This window comes from Trachymyrmex cornetzi, unplaced genomic scaffold (genome assembly GCF_001594075.2).
Source record: "Trachymyrmex cornetzi isolate Tcor2-1 unplaced genomic scaffold, Tcor1.1 scaffold156, whole genome shotgun sequence".
NCBI lineage: Eukaryota > Metazoa > Arthropoda > Insecta > Hymenoptera > Formicidae > Trachymyrmex > Trachymyrmex cornetzi.
In genome coordinates, this window is record NW_017296157.1 from 106,573 (window position 1) to 128,815 (window position 22,243).

Sequence of the window (22,243 nt, forward strand, 5' to 3'; positions counted from 1 at the left end):
TCTCCGCATTCACTTCGCTTGTGCGATTTTGTTTCGCGGTCGGTCGCCGTTCGCGTCGTTCGGGCCTCGAATTATCGTTCGCACTCTGATTTTTCATCAACACTCGCGGTGCATCATCGACATCCCGTCCGTTCTCACATCGCACTCCATTCCGCTTCGGCTTCGCTCCGTCGATCTCGAAACGCACTCGTACCGTCGCTGTACCATCCACATCATCGAAACCGCCGCGGTTAATTTCCTGCGGAGCCTTGATTAATTCATTGTCGACCTCGCCCGCCTCGTCGTCGTGCCTTGTTTCGCCGGTTCTCTGTCTGCTACCTCGTAATCTTTCCTTAGGTGGATTCGGCGATGAAGAATCGTAAATCTTGTTGACGGGCGACCTTCAAAATACAACGAATCCCTTTATTAAATAATTAATATGTAATTATAACGGTGATTTTGATTTACGTCAATTAATCATTGACATTTTTTAAATCACGTTTGTAATTATTTCAAAAAATTTACTTAATTAATGAATATTAGTATGTAATAAATATTAATGTAATTAAAGATAGAATTTAGTAATGTGTAATTAAAGATAGAAAACTATAAAGTTGTTTAAAAATATACAAAATTTAAAAAAAGAAAGAGAAAAAAAAGATAATTGTTTGACTTAGAACTGTTAAGGTTTTTTTTTTTTAAGAAAACAATTATTTTATTCGTCGAAAAAGTTTTCATATTACAAAATTTCATTTCTACCGAGTGATAATAATTTATATATAAATTCAATTTTTTATTTATTATTTACATATTGATAAAAAATTGTAGATACCTTCCCGGTGAACACCAAGGATCCAACCAGATGGGATCGATTAACGTCGATTCCTCGGGTTTAACGAAGTTGACGTGATCGGTGGAACCAGTACCAGGTTTGTACCAGGGTGACGGTATTTTGAGAACCCTGCCTAAGGTCGACCACTCCTGATTGGTACTCTCGTCTTGATTAGAGGGTGACGGTAAGACAGACAGGGAGACGCCCCGTCGTTCGGCCAGTCCGATCGGATCAACACTGGCTACCTTCACGTCCCAAGGATTGACGATGGATAGCAGCACTTTCTGCGTCGTAGAACAGAGACGGGATGATGATCACAGAGATCTGGGAAGTGTGGGAGAGGCGGAACGCGAGAATGATGATCGCTGGAGCCGTCTGTATGAGTAGACTCGTTAAGTCTCGTTAAAGTTATCCGCGGTGGACGCGTTCTCTCTTTCTCTCTCTCTCTCTCTTTCTCTCTTTTTCTGTTTGCATCTGATTCCGATCGAGACAAGGCTGCCTCCCAATTATAAAAGCCCACTCGTGGGAAAGATACATTGACGTGAGAAATTCGAACATTATCTCGAGCAATTTTTTTCGCGGAAAAAAGATCTGATTCTTCTGGAGTAATTAATTATTAATTAATTCGAATTTTTCAGTGACTTGGTAGAGATATGGCAAGGTATATAAAGAATAAAACTATAAAGGATCCCGCATCAATTATATAGAAAGTATAGAGTCTCGGTGAAATGAGTTAATTTTTATATATATAATGTAATTTATAAAGTTGTAAACAGAGGATATTATAAACACAATTCAAAAACGGGTGTTTTCTATTTGGTGATGCAAGTCTTTCTGTCTTTGTTACTCTCTGAATATCAAGAAAGATGGAGTGGTGTTCATGTCGATTTGTGTCACTAAATGGAAAGTAGAGGAGAAGATAATATTATGGCCAGTGTATATATTGTGTTCTCCCTTAATATCTCCGCTATTATATAACGAATCTTAATGATAACTTATGGAATTATTTGTTCAGTAGCTCACCGTTATGCTATGTTACTAATATACTCATTATAATATACTATACCAAGCCAGCACTTATTATAATGAATTTTTACTGTCAAGTATTTCTTTGAGGTATATACATTTTAGCATTTATTTATATCTACTTCCTCATTTTTTTAAAACTTCAGCATATTATCACGCGAATATATATATATATATATTTTTTTGAGTATGTTGTTTGTTATTTAACATTTTATTTGACTGTATATATTTTGAGTTACGCAAATTTAAACAATAGCATTACATTTTGCTAATGTGGCCCTCTATGGGTATTGATTACTCACGATCTTTTTTTTGAGGTTTTCATATCAAAATAATTATTTGATAATCGATTGCAGCTCTACTGTTAATCTATAGTTTATATTACGTGTACTATTTTTAGTACTGAGATTTTTAGTACTGGGCATCTTATATGCAGAAGTTATGTGAATGTACATACATTTATTTGCATACATTCTAAAATGTATTACTTTTTTGTTAATTTTGTGACCAATACTGTTTTCTAAACAAAACTAATTTTTTAAGGCTTTTTTTATAGAAGGCCACATTATTATCCATGTTTTTCTTCAAGTCATTATGCAATGTTGCCACATTTTTATTATTAGTGTCCTAACTAATGAATATTTCGTAACTTTGAGTCCAGTATCGATTCAACATTTTAACGAATGTAATTCTATCTATATAGAAAGAAGCACTGCAGATAAAAACTTTACTAATTCAACAAATCTACGGTCGTTATATATATGTACGACAGTCAGTTTTTTTTATGTCGGAGCAAAGTTAACAGCTGAATAACATTAGCAATTCGTTAAACTATCAAATCTTCTTAGTTATAGATGTTGGAATTCGCGCAGTAAATTATAGCTTTCCTGTACCACTCAATCTATTTTTTTTCGTGCATTACATCGTTTTTGGGCTATATATTAAAGATGTAAAATTTGAACTCACAGAGCACCTTTGATTATTCAGAAACTATCCATTATTGAGTTTCGTATCTATGACATCTCTACATATTATGTGTGAAAACTAATTCATTTCAGCAAGATCCAATTTTCTATTTAATTATTGCGGAATCTTTTGTCTATATAAAGATAATTTTCCCGAGTAAGACATAATGTAGTATTCCTCATTGATGATAACTTCCAACCGATTCATTCAATCGAATCGATGGGTCATTTTTAGTGTCCATAAGTTTGAGTCAATGATGGCACGTGCTCATCCTAGAGCGTAATAACTGTAATAGCATATCAGCTTTTTGCTATTGAACGTGAATCATTCGTCTGAAACACGAGCTGAAACATAATTGTAACTCCTCAAACAAATTTAACGCTTTTAGTTATCGGCATTTACCGATTTGCCGAATAGACTAGACAGATGAATCACGTGGAACGGTTTGACAGTCTGATTTGTTTCTGCTAACTTCATTACGTAATGACGCGTAAATCTATAACAAGTGATTGTTATGTCATGACTAATAAGAAGAGCTGGTTAAGGCATGAATATTATCCATCAGAGCGTTACGGAACAGAAAAGTCTCTGTAGCGTCAATTTCCTTTGATGCGAATTCATGCATACTCAAATTGTTGTAATTCGCTTCGAGTTCCGTGCGTAAAACTATTTTTTTCAAAGCGGACATTTAAAACTAATATTATCTTAATACAAATATGAGAGAATGATGTATTTTATGACATGTATTCCATTTTCCTCAATTATCAATTCCATTTTCCTCAATTATCAATGAGTTCTTAATCAGATACTTGTTCTTGTTACTACAGCATATTAAAACGATGATGAAACTGATGCGTCGATGATTTCAGTAAAATACTGGAATTGTGTCCGAAGAATTGTAATTAATTTCTAAAGAATTCAGGTTAGTATGTAAGCAAATAATGCAGCATTTTGCAAACGACGAAGTTATTATCAAGTGTATTGATAAATTATTTGTCAAGTCATATTTGTTTTGTACCTTTCTTTATGATAAGAAAGTAATACATGTTTAGAATTTGAAGATAAACATAAAAAAACATCTTTAAATGAAAAAAAGAATTTGAGAGTTGACATTAAACGAAATATTGAAAATAAAGTAATTTATTATTGTATAAAGTTTCTATTATTATAATTGTTTTTTAATAACAGAATGAGTATAAAAATTGTAATAAGACGAATGTTAAATAATCAAATAAAACGGATTATGACAATTATATAATTATATAAAACAGTTAATCTATTCATTGAGAGTTATATCGGTCAGGTTATTATATTGCTTTATATCGATCTCGTAATAATTGAATTTAATGGCAACTTAATATTAGCTAGGACGTATCAATATAATTTAATATTGTGCCTGTCAATTTTTTTCAGCTGTTATCTTGATAAACGTCATCGATAAGGGTGATCTTTTCGAATCAAAAAAGATTTTAATCTTTTATTAGCATTCTGTATTTGTTAAGATAATAGCCTATATACGAGCAAATATTTTAATATTTATCTTTGACTTATTATAATTTTATAAATTTTATATATTTTTGTGATTAAATTCAAATGAAATTCAATCGTTAACTATATAGAGATATAAAGAAGATTTACCGCGGAAGAATTATAAAAATTATGATAAAATGTAAACTTTTTAAAATACAAGAAAAGCTGTCATTAATTATACAGAATATAATTACATGAGTTATTATAACAGTGTAGAAAAAACGTTCTTAAATTTTCTGCATTATAAAGTTAAAAAGTAAAAAAGTAACTTTAATATTTTAAATTTTAATATTTTAAAATAGAATTAATCTTCTACATTTTAATATGTAAAAAAAAATTAAAGAAATAATTTGCATTTTAATGTTTAAAATATCAATTTAATTTTTTAAGGAATTTCATTCGTACATAAAATTCGACTTAAACTGCAGCTACCTTTTCACCACCTGTCTTCTTCCTTTTTCTTTTAATACGATCCATTTTTTCAGGCTATGACAATCTTTTTAGCTATTCTTAGTGTCAAGCCGGCGATTGGATTAAATTCGCGATCACCGATAAACGATTTCTCTACGAAGGAGTTCCACCTTGCGAGGCAGGTGGACTTAAACTGATCTGTCGTTCCATATATCGGCGGCCACTTAGCGATATCTTCTCAGACCGTCTTGCATGTATCAGTATCGTATACGAGGTCGTGTGCACACGCAAGAGCCTGTATACACCAGTTACAAAGGTATATTACGTAGAATGTGTACACCACTTTGTACACTAGCGCACGAACATGATAATCTTGCGAATACACGACCAGTTTCGAGTTTGTTTGTACTTACGTTAGTTTATGACCGGGGACTTTAATCCGAGATAGTATTGCAGTAATTATAATGAGGGACGTCATGCGTTATTCACCTTTACTGGGCTACATGGCTGTATTCTGCTGAAATATTTCCGACGTGAATTTTAATTCCTGCCGTGGCATTTGTGATGCTTTTATATGGAAGCCTATTGTCAATTTGCCCGCAAATCAAAATTGTTTGATTTTATGTCTGGGAATTGTATGCGTTATTTTATTCATGATATGCGTAATTATAGTAATAGTATAGGATACATAATTAAAAGAGACATAAACAAAAATCCTATTTTTTCTGTTTTTATTATATGTTTTTGGGAATATGAATAAAATGAGGAAAAAACGACAGTGGTTTTATTGAGAACTCTTTACTTTGCGATGAGCATTTTCAAGATTCTACCTGGATGATTCTCCTTTTCTATAGGCGCTGAAAAAGCAATAACGTTATTCTTGATGTCCTCTATTATTTGCTTATGTGAGTGTGCTTTACGTCATCAGATATATTTAAAATTACTCTTGTTACATAATAACAATTGTATCGCACAGATTGTTCTACTATCAGGTTATTTTATCTATGATATATGCGTAACTATTATAATAGTAGGTAAGAAACGTCATTAAAAAAGGCTGAAATAATTATTTCTTCTGTTTTTATTATATGCTTCTCAATAAAATGGCTCATAAAGAAATCGAATAATACCTCTTTCGCTAATTCGAAATACTATAGTTTTACAGCAAATGTTTCGCGAACTGATGTTATACGGTAAATTGGAGCATTTGTTATTACGTACTATGTGGTTATACAGAATATTTTAATTAACGCCTAAAGAGTTAACCGTAATGATATGGTGTTGTAATAATAATTAAATTATATTACCTAATTCGCCAGTCTGTGTTTGACAGGCTCGTTAACACGCTAATTAACGAGATAATAAACTATTTAACAAATTAGTTAATTTCCTAGTGAGAGATATTTCGCAAAAGCGACTAAAACAAAGTAAGCAAAACTTTTATCGAACAGCTTCTCGAAATGAAAGACAATTTTCGTTCAACTTACATCACTAAAGTTGCAATAAGGCAATAACCGAATCGTAATAAAAATACTGCAAGATAAAGATAATTGTACAAAACTGTACAAAATATCATTAATTTGACTATTTTCAGATCTTTCGCATCAGAAGTCACAAATTCAACTTGGACGTATCCCTGCGATTACTCCGATTTTCTCGAAAAATACTTACTACCAATTAACTCTACCAATTAACACACACGCAGGTCTTTTTATAAATATTATTGCCATTCTTCAAACACGTGGCTGCTCCGTGATGCCACAGACTTTCTCTTCCGATCCGAAAATTATTCGTCCGATTACTTCACCGATCAATAAAATATAAGAAAGGTCTCGATGTGTACTTCGAGAGAATCTTTCTGCTGTCGGTAATATAATAACCAATGAGACCTTCGAGTTTCTCGTATTTCAGCGATATCGTTTGATCAAAAAGATCAGAAACATATATCGTGCGGAAGTATTATTTAGATACATTATTCAACAGAATTGCGTAATTAACTAATTCTTTCGTTTGCGGATGCTAAATTATATAAACGTTAGATAATTACCCGAAGGTTCATTCAAGGTTTATTTATCATCAATAATAACATTTTCGGACGTACGTATTGCTAATTCACAGATTTTGCACAGTTCCTTCGAAAAACATTTATCTCCCCCCCCCCCTCTCTCTCTCTTTCTATTGATAAAACAATAGAAACCATTATCGTCTTGTTCACTCGACCGAATAGCTAGGTGCACGCGCGAATATATCACATCGTATGTTGATCGATTCGTATGTGTGTTCACTCGGATACTCGCGCGTTCGATTATATAATTACGCTATATTATGTTCTATATTTCTATTATCATTAACAGTATCATAACTATGCTCTGTCGCAAGCATATATATATATATTTTTTTCTCTCATTTGGATTTTACGTTGCCACATACATTTCCCATTCATCGCATGCGCTCGATACTCCATGAATAAAGTTTAAAAACATTAACGATAATAATATATTTATCTTTCTATTTATTATCTGCTAAAACTGCTCGCAGTTAAGTAAGCGACATGTTTAGAACGAGTGGATTTAAGCACTGCGAGAAGGCAGGATGCATACGTAGGAACGGAAAAAAATAACAAAAGAAGAGAGAAAACGACTGATCATGAGGATATAATATGCAAGTGAGAACTCGCATATATTCGCTTTCTATAAGTGGATATCTATGCCAAAACGCGTATTACGGCCTTTCGCAAAATCCCGCTACACGTAGAGTAGTGCTAACATTATTTTTATGTTTTTTCTTACTTGCTGTTATTATAATTAATATCTCATTATTATTATTATCAATATCTCTTTTAACATTATTAATGAGTATTGTTATTCTTTCTTCATATAAGATAGTAGAGGAAAACACGCGACCTTATTACATTATTGTTCCAAGTTTTTACGTTTCTCTTTCTTTTTTACTAAATTCCGTACATGCTTATATAATCGGAGATGAGCATTAATGCTGCATTTTCTATTGTACAGTATCTTTATAAATTCATTAAAGGGAAGTAGCCCGGGATAGAATTTCTGAATCGAGAACATCGATTTAAAAATAGTCCTCGATTGTTATTACAATTATTCTCCGGTTCACTTGCGATTCACTCTCACAATTTCGCGTAATAATCAGATCGTCATTTCGTTTTCAGCACAACACGACACCTAGTTATAATTAATCTTGCGATCAAGTAATTATTGATCTTATCAAAACGCACACACGCATACACACGTACACAACTAAGTTTCTTCTCAAAAAGTATATATTTTTAACGTTAATATGTACAGTTTGTTCTATTTTTTATCAACGCTAGTACGCTATACACACTAATGAATTAACAAAATGTGTAGAGGACTGATCGATAACATTATATATCGATTACGGGACATATGGTACCTGCCGTAGCCACACGTGTATTAGGAATTCGTTTGTTACACAGGATAGTTTAAAAAGAAGAAAAGAAACAAGAATTTTCGGTTCTGCTTATAATAAAGCCATTGATGCATATGATATGTTTCTATCTTTCCTGTTTTCTTAAACGTTTCAGATTTCTAGTGCTTCTCATTATACAAACTCTTAATTGCAAAAAATGAAACCTACCACAGCGATAAAATGGACGCGCTGTCGATATTATTGAGATTCTTCATAAACGTGCGAAAGCGGCGCCTTTCGTTTTAAAATATCCTGCGTAACGAATTGACAGATTATGATTGATTTATAAAATATTGCACATTAGAAAATGCACAGGGTATTATTTCTGTTCTTTAAACGCACGATCGATACGCAGATTCATTGAAAGAGAGTTTCGGGTCTGTTAGGCGAAGAAGGAGGAACGTTTTACATAAGACGATCGATTTTCTCGTTAGAAAACGAGTTGCGTGCTGTATACATAATAATTCATAGGCCAGAAGGATAGGTAGTTTCTCTAGGCGGATACGATCGTATCCCCGTAGTAATAGTCTATGTATCTATACACTAATGTAATTCTCTTATATGTTATCGCGTGCGCGATTTTTTTCATCGTAACGAAGGAGAAAACGGCACGTGTTTCATCGACAAAACAAAAGTCCCAGCTATATCGATGCATAAAAAAAAAAGATTTATTTTCTTGCATACTGAATTCAAGCTACATATTCATAGACCATTCTTATATTTAAGTTTAATTAATAATTACTGTCTTAAGTAATAATTAAGTTTTAAGATGTCACGAACTAATAAGAGGACCGTATTAGTATCTTAAGATATTACTTAAGACGATCTTGAAATAAGAATGGATTATGAATACCGTTCTATGTCAAGATTCCCTCACTAGATCATGGACGAGCGTGGCATCAATGATAAATCCAAGTTTATATTTTACATCACATTTCGTTCTCGTTCCAGATTACTTGCGAGCGTCGCAATAATCCATCGAATTTTGTTTCTCTAATAACAGCACTGTTTCACTGGGATGTATATGTATCTACATTCGCACACGTTTTATTTTTCCAATGATGACGGTGGGCTCTCTCGGTGTACAGCATTGGAAACGTTCGGCAAAGCTAACAGATGAAAAAATTTGATATGCTAAAGGTACTATGTTAACCATTTCTAAAGACTATCCTAATTCTAATAAGAAAAAATTTTGACTACGGAGAGATGAGTGCGAGATATCCCGTGAAAGGACTCTCAAAAGTTACACTGGATACCTCTTAGCGTCGTACGTTACGTCATTCCCCTGGGTCATCCCATTTCGCTTCTTCGGCTATTCGATCGAAGCAATCCGAGAGGAACGTATACTGCAAGTACAACATCACCAGGGTAATGAATCGAGTGGCAAGCTCGCGTGAAATTACACGTGTCACAGTCACAGATGTAATAGACTGCGCATTCCTATAAAGTTGTCACTATCGGTTTAGAAAAAGTAAGGAAATTGAAGAATATTTCTCTCACTCGTTCTCTCTCTCTCTCTCACTCTCTATTTTATATATACAAATTTTTTATTTTGCATTTCTTCTCTCTTATATATTTAAATCTTTTTCTTGTACAATATATTACTTTCTTTTAATTATTTGCTTATTTTTGTACATCATTTTTTTGCGATTTTTCACTTTGCTTTTATATTGTAAGTTTATTCTTAGAGGGTTTGCACTGAGATACCAATAAATGAACTATTCTATCTATCTTTTTCTTTTTAAGGTATCGAGTTGAAAAAAAATGCTGATAGAATTGAAAATAGATGTTAATATGTTTAATTCTTTTTAACTAATTCAGAAATCAAGATTAAGAATGCGCAGTCTATATCTGACATAGCTATGCTCGCAGTTGCGAATTGATTCGTGAAAAGATTATCAAGTACTTACGTAAGGAGTGAAGACCTTGAGCCAACGGGGTGGACGATTGTCCTGGCGCGTGTATTGGAAGCAGAATGCCATTCCATCCTCGTCCACTTCCCACCGGGTGATGGTGCTCCATTGAAATTCGACCACCTGTGACTCCAGGGTACCGTCTTCCTTCGCGGCATGCAACTTGAAGGTCGCCATGCCCACTGCTGGTACCACGTGGCCCTCTTTCCTTGAGTCGCACGCGCAATGTGGAAATACAATGTCGCCGTACCCACTGAGTTCTCTCGCTAATTTTAAATACTACGCAAACACAAAGATTTCACGTAAACGCAACGGTATTATTAATGTAAGATTTGTAAGCGATTTTCTTCATCCAGTACGAACCTCGTGCTTTCTCGATGCATCCTGTAGAGCTTTCAATTGATACAGCCTTTCTCCAGCAGTTATGTGACCTCTATTCACTTCGTCAATCGTCTGCCAAAATATCCAAGTCAATGCCTGTTCACTCAGAGGCCTATTTACAGTGAAAAGCCACCTCCTTATCGCCAAACATGTTGCGCTGGCAGTCGAATAATTTTGAATGTACAAAGTATGCGGGTGTTCGTGAGGTTGCAGCTTTCTCTCTGTAACACAATGGTCATATTAAATTGCAGACAACTTCGTCCGGTAAATTTACTCAGAATTTATGAGATGACAAACGATTTTGCACATACCGAAATTGTATTCGACAATCTCAAATAGGTAAAAGTATTTCGCGGTTTCTGCGTCCAAGCCTACTCGGCAACAAACTGCGTCGTAGACGTCTTTCACGGACGCCGCCTTGGGAACAGTCACGGTGACGACTTCGCGATCAGGTAGCAAAACTTTGAGATCAACCGCTGGACCTTGATCGCCATCCTCCTCCAGTCGATCCGTCAAAAATTCTTGCATAGCATCGCTTTCCGCTATCACGCGTACTGCGCAGACCTTCTCCAAATACTGCTCCAGACCGCGTCTTCTTGCGTCAAGTTGTTGCTCACTCAATCTGTAATGAAAATGAAGGAATTCTTAAAGATTGTTTTCTGTTGCTGTACTAGATTATACTAGAACTTTCTTCCTCGCTTTTACACCAAATTTTAAACATAGATATACATTTATTTCATTAAGATTTTTCTGTCCTACTGCTTGCCTATTGCAGTCATCTTGGATTGTGATATCAGAAGCAAGAAAACTCTTGCAAACTATATTGAAATGTAAATATTTCAAAATAAAACATTTGCAATTCGATAGAACAGATTTGTAAGTATACCGAAAACTTCTCTTGTATTTCCTTAATCAACAAACAATCATATATTTAAAATTGAATTATACATAATCAAAAAACAAAACAAAGTACATGACAGCTATCAAATTGCGATAAATAATTTTATTCTATACCGAAGAGTTTAGAACTATTTAGAAGTGTCTTTCTCAATTAAATGCAAATATTGTTTCATTAAAAAGTAATTCTATTTTAATACATTTTGCAAGAATTTTCATTAAATATGTGTTTTCTCGCTTTTGATGTCATCAGTCTAAAAAAGATGCTTATTTCAGCTATAAAAACGAACCTTCATAATATATGGATAAAAAATGTATCTTGTTTTTGAAGAGAAAAAAATGTGCAGAATGTGCGAGAATCGTGTGATTATAAGATGCGCTATGATATTAATTTATTCATTTCGCGGCTGAACTTGATACGATTTACATCGATGTATGAAATTAAGTATGAGGATATTACTGGAATGGCCATTTTCCCGGTAGTTTCGGGAAGTTGAACCCTATGAACTCCTTCTTCAGTGCCATATGCAACGCCGCGAATTCCCGATATCGACGCGAGCACAAGTGCCTGCCAGCCATGTGGACGTTGAAGACTACATAACGCTCGTGCTTCCTCTCGCGGACGTGATAATCCGGCACGCTGATGGGCAGAGATCGCTTCTCGCTGTAATCTACCGATGCGTAACTAAACAAAAATGTAATACATTTAATATTTGTACTACGTGTATGCACGTATCTGCTTGTGTATATATAGGATGTCCTAAAATTGACGCTAAATATTTTGAAGACAGATTCTTTTTAATATTTTAAGATGAAAAGTCTATAATACGAAAATGCCGAGGCTATGATAGTTTTCAAATGGAAAAAGTTTAAAAACTACGAATGTGATAGAGCTAGAATTTCTCGTATTCAGGAATGATAATCAGTGTGAAGGTGCTTCCTTGAACTTCTTGCCTTTGACAATAATAAAATTTAACATCTTCAGGCATTTTTGTATTACACTTTTCATTTTAAAATACATATTACAAAGAATGTGTCTTTAAAGATTTGTTATCAGTTTTGAGACATCCTGTATATATATCTATTAATATATATCGATTAAAAGAACATACATATATACATGTGTGTTTTAATCGATCAATCCAGATAAATTGTGAATCAAGGTTGCTATTATTTCAAATGTCATATCGATGAGATAATCTCTACGATAATAGAATCGTTGAAAAAGGTATCAAGCTGTTTAAGTAGCAAGATTTCTCGTCGCTCGCCGAAATAGCGTTCAAGCCGGAAGTATTGTTCAAGTATTGTTCTTACCTCAGATCTTCGCAGGGCTCCAATCTTTCCGCTTCCTGCGGCGTCACGGAAATGACAGTCAGGGTGAGGACATCGCCGCCTGATTTGATCAGATCCACCACCTGCTTATGAGTGGCGCCTTCGACATTGACGTTGTTCCTGCAAATAGAGTCGTCGTTATTAATTCATTACCTCTCGCGTGATATGTCTTTCGCCACCGATACACCGTAATACACGCGATTTACAATTTGAACCGACCTCAATTGTGATTGCGGCGCACCGGTGGAATTCCACCGTTTGCGATTCTCGATCCACTCGCATTGCAACGCGGTCATGTAACACGTCAACATATTTCACGCAGAGTATTCTTATCGGCGTGATAGTGTGCTAATCACGAATTGAACTGCGCGCAATGTTCACCGGGCTGTCGCGAGAGATTCACAAGTGAATGACGATCCGCGGGGCGATTCTCGCGACTCGCACAACGCACATCCGGTCCTTTGGCGACGAAAGAAGCAAGGCGGGCCTTCGACGAGGTCGCGATCCGGCCAATCTGGCTCTCGCGCACGTTGTCAGCGCCAGTTCCAGCCAGTCGAAAGGGAATAGGATACCGGTAATCGGCCTTTTTATCACGAGTTTCGAATTCCGATCGGTGAAAGGACCGTCACGATTGGTCTGCACGCGGAGGCACGACTCTCCCCGGAGGTCGACAAATGTTGCTGCTACGGATTTCCACGTCTGCGTGCGAGGGAAGGCGCGTCGCGTACTTTATACACTTCGCTATCATGTGTACCGGGTGGGATCCTATTGTAAGACGTTATTTATCTTCTGGACCTCCGGCTCCGGGGATCATCGGAATTGCCCCGCTTATCGCTTTATTTGATTGCCCAATATAATGACATTTTAAAACATTTAAATATACAATGATTTAATCGCTACATATATACTTTATATTAAACGTCATCATAGAAAAGTATATTTTCTCTTATTTTTGATAAATTTATTGCGTTGTACTTAATAGTATCTGTTCGTACTTTGAATTTCTCTGATTAGATCTTATATCGCTATCGCCTCGCCATTTGCTAGCCACGTCATTTGTATTATTATTATTATCTGTATAATTTTATGCATCGCTTAAGTCTAATTTGTAAATGCATGCAACAGTTATTATTATTGTTATAAAAAGAATTTTCTTGCTTGCACAACGCATAAGGCAGAAAAAATTAACTAATCGGAATTTTTTATTTCATGGAAAGAAAGGAAATGAAGGACCTTGATTGGTTCATTTTCTTATACTTCATCCGTTATGCATTATGCAAAACTCTGTGGTCCCGCCTCTAAGCATTGAAGTTAGAATTATAATGAAGAATTAACGAACAGCATTAAGTGCACACTCCAAATTCATTAAATATAAACTCTTCTTTTTTTATTTTATATGTTTTTTGTTTCTCTACAATAGCATCGGGCAATCACGTAGTCGACGGATATAAATTTTATATAGAACATCATGATATAAATTGTTCTGCAATTGCAATGTTTCTTCGCTGAATACATACTATTGCGTATTTTTAATTGGTCATAGCGTATCTTTTTTATAAAATAATTTTTAAGGAATTTAGTCATCATGTAATGAAATTTTCTTCTTTTGTATATTCGGATTACGTGCATGTTCCAATTTTAATTGTAATACGAAAATTTAATGTACTGAAGATGGTCACATGGTTGACTGAAACGTTTACTTCGTTTATTTGAAATACATGTTTTAAAGCTAAATACATCAAGCGTAGTGGCTGTACGCTCCTTACCGTTTATAATTCTTTTTTTTCTGTAGTGCATGTATTAAAGTCCTGCATATGGCACCGAATCATAAGATATTTTTCAGCTGACTAAATTAGATCGGGCGATCGGTCAATAACGGCACTATATGTACGCTAATCTGTTAGAAGATAATGCGCTTCAGTGGGCGAGTGTGTGGGCTTTCTCGCGAGCACACATAGACACACGGTGTTTATAAGCATTCAAATGCGTGTGTTATGTCTGGCGATACGCGCATCGCTTCCTTCTCCGCGATCGCGCGAGCTGATTACAAATGCACCGTGACCATGCTACTATCCAAAACTCATTCGCGAAGCACGGCTGGGCCCGCTAATTGCGGTAGACTGAGATAATAAAGCATGGAAAATATAATGATTCGCGCCTAAGTTAATAGAACTCCTAATGAAGTTTAATGATTGACGCAATTCCGAATGAATGACTGTTCGTTTTATCGGATGCATGTAGCGAGAGCGGCTCCTTTTATGTAATATTCACTTATCGTCGCTCGTTAAAACGAGAATCATCGTCAAACCTTCGAGTCCAGCGATCTCAGCTAATACTACGATGTGTCCATTGTTTAATTTAACTTAACCCTTACCGTACTAATATGGGTAACTAGTGACCGAGCGATTCCTGTTCGTGCAAATTTCTTTGAGTCTTTCGGTAATTATAAATTATATTACATTTTATTATTTTCCAAAATAAAGAGTCAATATTTATTCTAGAAAGTTGAAAATATGTTTGGTGAATTTTTAGAGATTTTTAAAATTATTTTGAAGAGGTGAAGAAACGAAGAGATTTGAAGTGACCCTTGATGGTATGAATGAGGCACCAAATTGTAGATGATACGGTAAGGGTTAACTTTCGATTGAGATAGCTGTTTTTATTGCTGCCTACAGAACACATCTTATCCGAGGGATGTTCTGGGAACGTCCTTATTATAAGACATAGGGTGCGTTTCGAGTTACGCATAAAGCACATGATGCATTATTCGTCCTTGTTGTTCATCAAATAATAAAGAAGAATAAAACGATACATCAAAGAACATTCTCTGGATATCTTTAAAACATTCTTTAAAGGTTTGTGCTACAGGTGAGTATGATTTCCTCGATGATCAAAAAACACGTTTCAGCGAAAAAACTACGTGAATCCCATGTCACATTATAGTCGATATATGTTCCAAAATTCATGTATATATAAATTCATTCTAAAATATTTAAGCACTAAGATGCTCTAAGATCAGCTTTCATTGAAAATAGATTTATTTCTCTTAATTATAGTTTATTCTTGCCGGTCTAATACGAATTGTAATTTTTTAAATTATTTGACTGATCGAATTCTAATCTCTAATTCATAATCCTTAATCTTCAATCCGTAGTATAATACGGGCTTAATGCAGGCGTAAAATAACTTTGTGGAAACCATATGAAGCCTAAGGATAATAGCATAATAACGTAACATAAGAAAAGAAGTCATATAGAATATATAAAGATAAAAAGGGAGCGTCTAGCTCGCGCGATTATCGTTAAAACTTTTTTGCAAGCTATCAGGGAACATAAAAAAATCCTTAATAAATCGCTAGAATATATAAAGGTTAAAGGGGATAAAAAAAAGCATCGGCCAAAGTTTCAAAAATCTTTTGTCATTTCAAAAATCTTTTGAGATATCGGTATAAGCCGATCGATTACGCTGTAAGCGACGAATACCAGTAGGCACAAGCCGGCCGTAAAGTATAGACGGCAGAAACCGCAAAATTGGATGAGTGAAAGCAAGAGTTTCGATCAATTTCACGCGATGATATACTTCGTGATTAACGGGAAGAGAGTATTCGAGGAGGACGTGACGGGGCGAGAATATTCGGCGGGTCATCCAATCCGCCTTCTTCAAGCATCGGTAAATTGCCGCCGAGAGCCGCGGGAGAAAAAGATCTTTCAATTTTGCAAGATGAGGAACTGCGCGAAACGATGTTGCTGAAATATTGACTGGTCCCTTGTAAGATATGCGTCCTTGAACCGCGCGAAGTTTATGGGAACCTTGACCCTTTGAAGGCCGTGAATATACTTGCCGCCGATCGTCGATGTGCGAAAATGTGATAAATAAACTTTAGACTTAAACTTAATCTAAAATATGCTCTTTGCTTTCTGTTTCTTACTTTTTATCCCCTTTAACCTCTTGCTTTTTTGTGTCCTATTCTATTTCTTTATTTTTTATCACCTGATATAAAAATTTATGAACCTCAACATTGAGATTTTATAACTCTTAACGACAGTGACGTTATATAATATTATCATTATGCAGATATTATATGTGATAAAAAGTTGTGCAAAACAACAATATATAGATAGCGACATTGTTGTTACAATTATACAGAATCTTAGAGCAGGAGAGACAAGAAATATATGGTAAGAAATATGATCGTCGATAAAACAAAGAAAGAAAGAAAAAGGTAAGCAGTAAAAAGCAAGAAACAGGAAGCAAAGAGCACATTATAGATTACGCTTTATCGTTTTGACTATTGTTAAATGTGAGATGACGCTTGCGATACACCGATAGTATCAAGTGACATCATTATTTACTTTCCTCGATTTCTTTAATCGTCGATTCCATTGTTATCAAAATAAAGATTTAGCGCGGCGCAGCCCTTTATTTAATCTGACTGGACATCACGATTTGCGTCATATCTAAAACAAGCGTCACGTGAAAAGTATATTTCTTGAGATCAATATGAAGTGTTATCAGCTTTCAATTCTACGTATAGCTTTAGCTGCGCGTTCTCCTATAACGTAGTAATCGAATTTATCAAGGATGAACCGTTGCAGGATGTATCTACATCATTAAATAAAACTCTATGCAAATAAATTCAACCGAGCGGTAATATTTTAAGCAAATTAGCTTTTAATTAAACGAAACACGATTACTGTGCGCACAGGGTGGCTAATGATCGGGTATGCAAATCCAATGGCGCTAACGACCTCGCCAACGGAAATGGTAAATGCACCTAGCGAATTTAGACAGTCGGTTAACTAACAGTTAACTCGCGACGATAAAGATGTTCGCTCATTGTATTTATCATAATTCAGTAACTCGATCTTTTCAACGTTAAAGCTGTACGATTAGATATCAAAGAAGCAATGGTAATTCAATCTCTTGAGTTAAATAACATTCAAGAAATGGAAAGTTACTTTTTAAAAATAACAAGTTATAGTTACTCGTTATCGAGTAGAAAAAGTAACAAGTTATCGTTACTAGTATCGATTTTTAAAAGTTACTCGTTACGGTTACCGTTGCTTGAGAAAGTAATTTGTCATTATTTTTCCGTTACTTTTTAAAAATCGACGACCACCAATCACAACGGACGGATGTCTTTCTAGTCTCAAGCACTACGAGTGGCTTATGTCCAATCGTGTACAAAGTAACGATAAAATTGTAAAATTTGTTATAAAAAAATGTAACTACGTTACCGTTATAGTTACCAAAAAAAAGTAACGCAGTTACCAGTAAAATTACCAAAAAAAATAATCTACAACTGTAACTTCGTTACAAATAACGAGTTATTTCTATTCTCTGGTATTTTTGTTATTTTTAACTACTTCCATTCCTTGGTAATTTTGTTATTTTTAATTTTCATGTGTATCCAAATGTAAATTAAACCATTTTTGTGGTTTCAAAGTAACAATGTCCGCAATATATATTTAATGTATGTAATTTAATAAATAACGAACTAAATTTGAATCTAATTTAATACATTTTCTTGAGCCAAATTGTTTAACTCCATTGTTTTAGTTAAATGAATGACACATAACGATATTGATAACTATCGATAAGTGATACAGAATAGCATCCCTGCTCCTGTATTCTGTCATTCGTTATGCAACCGTTATGTGCTCATAATGACAGTTGCGTAAATATTTTATATAGTAAAAAAGCTGCGCAATTGTCGTTATGAACTCATAACGACTGTATAACAAGTTACAGAATACAGGGGCTGGTAACCTATTCTGTAACTCGTTAAGACAGTAACGACATCGTTGCGTAGATATTTACTGTCTTAACGAGTTACAGAATAGGGGCCCTGGTTAATCAATTATTTCAAAGAATTTCTTGCTATTTATTAACTGATTAGTTGTCATTAGGAAAAGCCAATATTAGGGAAAGTATATATATAAAGTCATATTTCTATAAATCGTAATTACCCTCCCATTGAGGGAGAATGACGACCTATAGAAATAACTAAAAATAACTCAAATTAGCTATAATTTGACATTATGAGTTTAACAGCATAGCCGAGGGAAATAATGCTGAATCCTACGTACTTTTATTTATTACTTGTGGGATTAAACTGTGATAAATGGAACTGGCGAGATGAAACTTGAAGATATATTTCGCACATTTATTTTCCCTAAGATTGCCTTTTTCTAGTGACAGCTAATCAGTCAATAAATAGCGAGAAATTCTTTGAAATAATTGATTAATCAAGGGTGCAATTCTGTATCGCTTATTGATAGTTGTCGATATGTTGTCATATTGCGCAGATATTTTGTATAATAAAAAAGCTGCGCAACGACACATAATGACGCCGACAATTATCGGTAAGCGATACAGAAACCTAGCCCAAGTCTACGACGGAAACCGATCAGAAACTTGTGAGCACAACAGATTTTACAACTACCGTGTTTGTCAAGCTTTATAAACGAGAAGTCAAACAGATTGAATGTATTCGTTACGCATCGTGCACGTTTGTTTTTATCATTCTTACATCAGAATTTGCAAAGAGGATATGTGTATTGTTCTCATGTACTCTTCTCTCGGAACTCTATTTCGCCAGCATTGGGTAGCGTGATTAATCTTCTCCAATTATCCTGTCTAAAAGTTACGCGCAATGTGTAATTTGTATCTTTGGGACGCCCCTGCATTTTCTGATAAGCTTCACGATAAATATTTCGACCAGTCGATATCCCTGACGTGGAATGCGATAAAATTCTCAACACCAATTGAGTCAGATTAGTTTCCGCTTCTAAAAAAAAGATTAGAAAAGAGATAATTTATGTTAAAATATTCTCTACTTTAAGGAAGAGCGTTAATATTCTACAGGATTTCTGAGTGTATCGGGATTAAAGTACATTGGGAGATCATCTGCCTTTTATATCTGCGTTGATTAGAACTGTAATCCTTGAGCAGCCACATACGATACCGAGTAGGGCTAGTTGCCAAGCGACGATATATAAAGCAACTGATCCTTGATGAATATGTATATAGCGAGCGATTAATATATTTCCATAGACTTAAATAAACACGAACTTTGGATGTACCTAGCTTTTAGCATTGATCGCACGAACGAAACGCGAAATTCCGACTGTTCAAAGCGAAAACAAAGATCCATTTAAAATTATATTTCATAAATTGAAAAACATTTAAATATCATTAAATATGATTAAAAGAACAACGCGTGAGTTGCAGAAAATGTTTAAACTATATAATATTAACTATTTATAAATTATTGTTAATAAATTTCAAGTTTTCTTCGTATATAAATTAAGTGCATCAAATCCCGATTTAATGGAATACAAGTTATAATTATTATTCAGAATTATTTATCTCTCTCTTTTATAAACTATCAGAATATTATAGTTCTATTTGATTTTATTTAATATAATTTCTTTTCTTTTCTTTTTTTATAGTTAGTATTTAAAATAAAAAATTATTAATTAAAATTAAAGCATAATATAATTTTTTCTCGACAAAGAAAATAGATATTATGTTATAAAAAATAATAAATAATATTTTAAAATATTAAGTAGCATCTATGAAAGTTCAGAATCAAGCTATCGTTCCTACCATTAAGTTTATCGAAACATTTGTATTCGATATGAAAAATTGATGTCTTGGATTAACTTGTTCAGAAAAATGTGCTACGTTTCTAATATGCGTATCTTCTTGTACCACTGTCACGACGACAAGTACAGTACAAATGCTGTACAAAAAGCAGAAACAAATTTCGTACATGAAAAAAAATGATGCAGTATTAATGGCATCCAATAGTAATCTAATTGAAGATAAGTAATCTAATTTTGTTGATTCAATGACGATATTAATGGAACAAATACGTCATACTTTTATTGAATAAACCAGATTATTTTCAATTAGACAATTATTATAGTTAATATGTCATTTTTTTCTATGTAAATATTAAATATCAAAAATAAATAACAGTTAAATCTTCAGTAATTTATAACCCATGCTAGACTACAGAAATCAAACTTTGACTTTATTTTAAAGTGGCAAAGCGTGTTGATCTATACATCCTTGTTTCTTAGTTATCTATTTTGCAATTTTTTCATCTAACAATCTCATACTTAGTATTTGCGCGTAAATACATCCAACATCGCACGTTTATTCGAGTATTCCGAAACGCGCCAAGACCAACGCGGTGTTTAGCGTCTGATTCTTCGAGCTCCAGTTATGAATTGTTCCAATTCAAATTGGTGTAATTTAGCATAGAACGTTCTTCTAATCGCGGAGCCGCGTTGGAGCCGTGTCGTAGCGCATCGCGTTTTCGTCAAGGCGGCTGGTCGGAGTCGAGCGCTTCTGATGGTTCACCAAGAGAGGTAAGTGCGGATGACGCGGGTGGAAGGGACAATCCTTCTACTCACACTTCCAGGATACGATCGCCTTTGCGGACACCGGCCTTCTCGGCAGCACCCCGCGGTAGCACCGCGCTGACATGTTGCAGCGGTGCGTACAACTCGCCGTTGATGCTTCGCAGTTGTCCACCCTCGCTGACCTGGCCGCGTACGTTGAACCCGAAGCCCGTCTCCGTTTTGTAGATCGTTACACATCGCGGCCCTTGGCCGACCGGGTCCTTATCTGGCCCGGCAGCCGGCGGATGCTGTGGTACGCGCGCGTTGTTGTTCACCATTGTCACGGCCGCCGCTACGTTTCTCGTACTGCTGTCCTGGTTCACGGCTGGCAAGCGGTGCACCTCCGACTCGCAGTCCGCCATGTTGCACTCTGGCCGCCCATTCACGACAGCCGCTACCAGCCGCTACCATACGCTGTCACCATTCTCGTAGTCACTTGGACCTAGGGATAATAGTCGAGATGAAAATGAATAATATCGATGCTGTTGCGTCGAAACCGGTATCGATGTCTAACCGAAATTGAGAACGATATTTAAATCGCAAGCAAAATATCGATACTTGTTGCTATCGATATAAATTAAACGTTCTGTTTTTTCGCGATAATGTTGTAATGGTAAAAACAGAAGAATTATAATAAATAGAACGTTAATTATAATATGATAGAACGCCTTAGTAGTTATTTACTTTTCTTAAATTATAACATAACAAAATTAATGTAATCTTTGATTTTTGGAAATAATGGAATTTTAAATGACTATGCTTCTAATAAAAATGAAAATCATAGCTGTCCAATAATTTACTGGTATTATCTTATGTTCAATGGAAAGAAAATTCCTTAAATTTTCTCAATTTTCCCGATAACATTGCAATATTGATTATTATATTGTGCAGGTGGGTCTAGATGTCGTCACTTATACGGACCAGTTGCAAAAATCTGCAAACGTCGGCGTGCCGCCTTCCATCTTTTGCGCTCATTGATTTCACCGCCTCTGTCGGTAGCGTAACTGAAGTCGACAGAGGGAGTCAGTCTGCTCATTCTGGTTTGACTGGTTTGCTGCGGCAGTAATCATTGCTGGTTGCTAAAGACCAAGAATGTGCTGCCA

At 35.0% G+C, this 22,243-nt stretch overlaps 1 protein-coding gene across 3 annotated transcripts; it reads right to left on the minus strand.

The window, feature by feature from the left end:
* Positions 1-5,817: 5,817 nt before the first annotated feature.
* Positions 5,818-21,641, minus strand: Snx27 (sorting nexin 27). 3 transcript variants are annotated; one of them, XM_018503312.1, is made up of 8 exons: positions 21,153-21,641; positions 12,709-12,846; positions 11,855-12,079; positions 10,809-11,119; positions 10,480-10,718; positions 10,114-10,395; positions 9,460-9,549; positions 5,818-9,312 (listed from the first exon to the last, which is right to left on the minus strand). In XM_018503312.1, the coding sequence occupies exons 1-7, from the start codon at positions 21,500-21,502 to the stop codon at positions 9,481-9,483; spliced, it is 1,614 nt and encodes a 537-aa protein (XP_018358814.1). In that variant the 5' UTR covers positions 21,503-21,641; the 3' UTR covers positions 5,818-9,312; positions 9,460-9,480. The 3 variants fall into 3 exon arrangements, with proteins under 3 accessions (XP_018358814.1, XP_018358813.1, XP_018358816.1); XM_018503311.1 differs by having other exon boundaries at positions 5,818-9,549; XM_018503314.1 differs by lacking the exon at positions 21,153-21,641 and adding an exon at positions 12,946-13,415 and having other exon boundaries at positions 5,818-9,549.
* Between the last annotated feature and the right edge of the window lie 602 nt (positions 21,642-22,243).